Below are 3,714 nucleotides of genomic sequence, written 5' to 3'. Positions count from 1 at the left end.
CTATAAATCCCCCCAATCTGATCTTCATTTCTTGATTCCCATCAGCAAACCTGTGTATTTTATTTTTTTCTATATTTACAGCCATAATACATAGTATCACTTTGCATATTTTATATTTTATATAAGCATTGCTCCATTGTTTTCTTCCTTATTATTTTTGAGATGTATCCATGTGATATGCATAACTCTAATCTGTTCATTTTGACTGTTGTACAAAAGTCTATTATATGAATATACTATCAATGTTTAGCGCTGGTTAGGACTCCTTTCTGCTGTTTATATACAAGGCTGCCATGAACATTTTTCTCTCTCCTTAAGCATACACATAAGTACTTCTTTAAGGTAACATGATAAGAGATCTTTAATTTTACTAGATATTGCAAATTTGATGGTTGTGCCAGTGTATTTTCCCACTGACAGTAAAAGAGTTCCCATTGCTTCACTGCCCTTGACAACACTTGCTATTTTGAAACTTACATTTTTACTAATTTGATGGGTGTGATGTGGTACACTTCCTTGTGTTTCCTTGATTATTACTGAAGAGTATTTTTTTCCATATGTTTGTTAGCCTTTCAGATTTCCTCTTGTAAGAAATACCTTTTGTTTTTTCAGTGTGTGCATATTTCTATTCAGTAGTCTTTTCATGAGTTTTAGAAATTTTTACATTTTATAAATTAACGCTTATATATATTAAAAACTTCTCGTGACTTATTTTTTCATTTTTATAGTACTTAGTGTACATATAAGTTTTAAATTTTAATATTTGTAAATGTATATCTTTTATGACTGTGCCTTTGTCTTATTTAAGTAATTTTCCTATGCTGAGGTCTGAAAAATGTTGAATATATTCATCTAAGTTTTAAAATACTGCTCTCAAAAGCTGTCTTTAACTCAAATATATTTGTTTATGGTTTGAGTTAGGAATCCAAATGTATTGTTTTCCAAGGGGATAATCAAACACAGTTTTTCAAAAAGTCACTCCTTTCCCTATTGGTTTATAATGACATAACTTAGGTTTCCATATATGAGGGTCTCTTCAAGTCTGATTCAAGGAAATAGCAGCAATATTTAACTTAATGTGTACTTACCATGTGTCAAGAACTCTGCTAAGCATGTTATGCATTTTGGAGTTAGAATACATGGGCTCATACACAGCAGGGAGCCCTGATAAATGGTTGCTCCTACTATATTACTTATTTGTTTACTGGCTGATGGAGATGTGTTCATCAGGTGAAGTGCACAGATATGCTGATTGACACAAGCTGCATTTTAAAAAGAATCCCAAATATATAACTTGCTTTTATTAAACAGGGGAAAAAGCAATACATTTTCCAAAGAGGCAGATATCCCAGTAGCTTTAGTAAAAACCAACATAACATCACTTTGTTTGACAAGGCTTTTAGAATAAGTGAGCAGTTAAATTTTTAAAGTAGGAATTGAACATCAACAAGCTCTAGACCCCGGAACAGTTACAAGCCAACAAATTAGACATTGTTTTGCTTAACAATTTTAGCTTTAATGTAAATATATATTACTATTTAGAATATTAGCATCTGAACTACATAATGACTATCACTTTAATTAAAGCCAGGATTTCTGAAACCTTAATGTTTATGTTTAGCGGATGGGGTACCCACCCCATAACATGTTATATCCATCAATGGAATATTTATTATGGGCTTTAATATAACATAAACATTTCCAATTAAACTGTAACATTGAGGCAGCAAATGTCAGATCTATGTTTGCCTAGTTATTTATGTGTCATACAAATATAAGTCTTTGAATCTTAATTTATCCCTTTGTCTAAGTCACGATTGTAGAGAATGTGTCAATAAGTGAAATCAACAAAAGGTGACTATTTCTCATTTGAGAATAATGAAAGTCATCAACACCTTGTCTTAAAGTTCTAAAGCAGCACATTCAGTTCTTAAGGCAAAAAAGGCCAAAGATATTATTATAAATTATAAATTCTGGTAATTCTTCTTTTGGCATTAAAAGCCACAGCACAAGTTCTTATGCTTTAATAGATAATATATTAGTGTACATCTGAACATACATTTGCTAACATTCTCCATCAGTATGAAGTCGTTCTGTGCAATAGAGCTGGTGAAGTGCGGCATGGCAGGGCAACACTTAATGGCCATCCTGGGCATCAAGGGACATGGAGCGGCTGAATCTTGACCTTCCATTCACAGATACTGTATTTGATGGAACTGCAACCTAAGAGAAAGAAACACACTTTGCACCCATCAATTTAAAATGGGACAGCTGTCTAATTTTCAATTTTCAACAATTACCACATTTTAACTTCTACTTAATTGTAAATGCTAACATTCAGTATTTATTATTCAATAAATTTCAAATAATCAAGAATAAATGTTCAATCTACCATGAAATTAAAAATGAGTTATTTCCACAACAAACAAGTTAAATAATCCGTTAACACACCTTAGTCTTTACAAAACTACCAAATCAACTCAAAGGACAAGAGCATAAGCAGACTGCAGGCCAAGTTGTTATTAAAGCGCATTTTTAGCTAGATTAATTCTGGCTCCCCCAAAGTACCTTGGAGAATGTAGAAAAATAAAGCAAATTCCACAAAGCAATGCATTCTATAATTTTCATATTGATGATATATATTAACTTGAAGTTATTCTCCCAGGTACCCCTCATTTATAAGAAAAACTAGCTTTGGTTTTTAAAGTGCCTTCATTTGAAGGGCTAAAAAAGTCAAACCTATGACTGTTTTGCCAAAACAAATGCAGAATGAAAAGGAGTTTATTCACTAGGGAATAAACTCCTAAGTTCCAAAATTCTATGGCAAAGTTTCCTATTTACAAACTGTAAGGGAATAAAAAACACTAAAACAAAATTTCCTAAATAGCTTGAAATTCCAACATTACTTACAGGAATGTAGAAGAAAGTTATCTGGATTCTGAATAGTAGGTATAATATTTTGAAATATTACATATAAAATATGACAATATTTTAAGAAAAGTAGTTCATCTCTTGATTGTAATTTGACCAGTTCAGCTTTATAACAAAACATTATCCTCTTTTCATAAGAAGAGAACTGAAGTACAAAAGGCCACAGATTCTGCCTAGCAACAGAGTAAGTTAGTGAAAAGGAAAATAAAGTTGGCAAATTTAGGTTGGCTTTGGTTTCCTGGTGCTTCATTTCTTGCCTTTTACTAAACAAAGACAGACAGATCATCTAAACTAATCAATTTTCTTGACTGTCTTATGAACCCAGGATGGAGTAGAGTGGTTGACACCATCCACCTGAAATAAAATAGCTAAGCAGAAAAGTTGCCACCAAGGGAAGGAACACTTACTTATCTGCACCCTATTCAGTACTCACTCATGTGGGGCTACTTTCCAAGTACAGCCAACAAACAGACAGGTAATGGCTTTTTGTTATGTAATCTTGGTCTGAAAAGTCTCTGTGTGTGTGAGGGGTTATTTTTGTAATTCTTGCCAAAATTGCAGTTCTCATATTCTTTGTAAAGTAAAAGAGAGAAAATTTGGTTTAAGCATTTAAAAAAACATACTGATGGTTCTAAATGTCTACAAGTAAAAGATGTTAATTGTAACATCATTTATAGAGTGAAAAACTAGAATCCAGTTAGATGTCTACCAGTAAGGAGCAAATAAGCTATGGTTCATTCATACAGTCAAATACTATGTTGTCTTTTTTTTTTTTTTTTTTTT

The 3,714-nt window shown here is 32.1% G+C and overlaps 1 protein-coding gene across 1 annotated transcript in view; it reads right to left on the bottom strand.

Annotated features, from left to right (window-relative positions):
- Positions 1 to 2,136: 2,136 nt before the first annotated feature.
- Positions 2,137 to 3,714, bottom strand: part of COBLL1 (cordon-bleu WH2 repeat protein like 1) — a 158,763-nt gene continuing 157,185 nt past the window's right edge. Inside the window, exon 15 of the mRNA XM_007450070.1 lies at positions 2,137 to 2,223. Coding sequence (XP_007450132.1) covers positions 2,137 to 2,223 — 87 coding nt within the window. The remainder of the gene's footprint in view (positions 2,224 to 3,714) is intronic.

The sequence above is a fragment of the Lipotes vexillifer genome, unplaced genomic scaffold, assembly GCF_000442215.2.
Source record: "Lipotes vexillifer unplaced genomic scaffold, Lipotes_vexillifer_v1.1 scaffold330, whole genome shotgun sequence".
In the NCBI taxonomy this organism is placed as follows: domain Eukaryota; kingdom Metazoa; phylum Chordata; class Mammalia; order Artiodactyla; family Lipotidae; genus Lipotes; species Lipotes vexillifer.
This window is presented reverse-complemented; position numbering and strand designations above follow the sequence as displayed.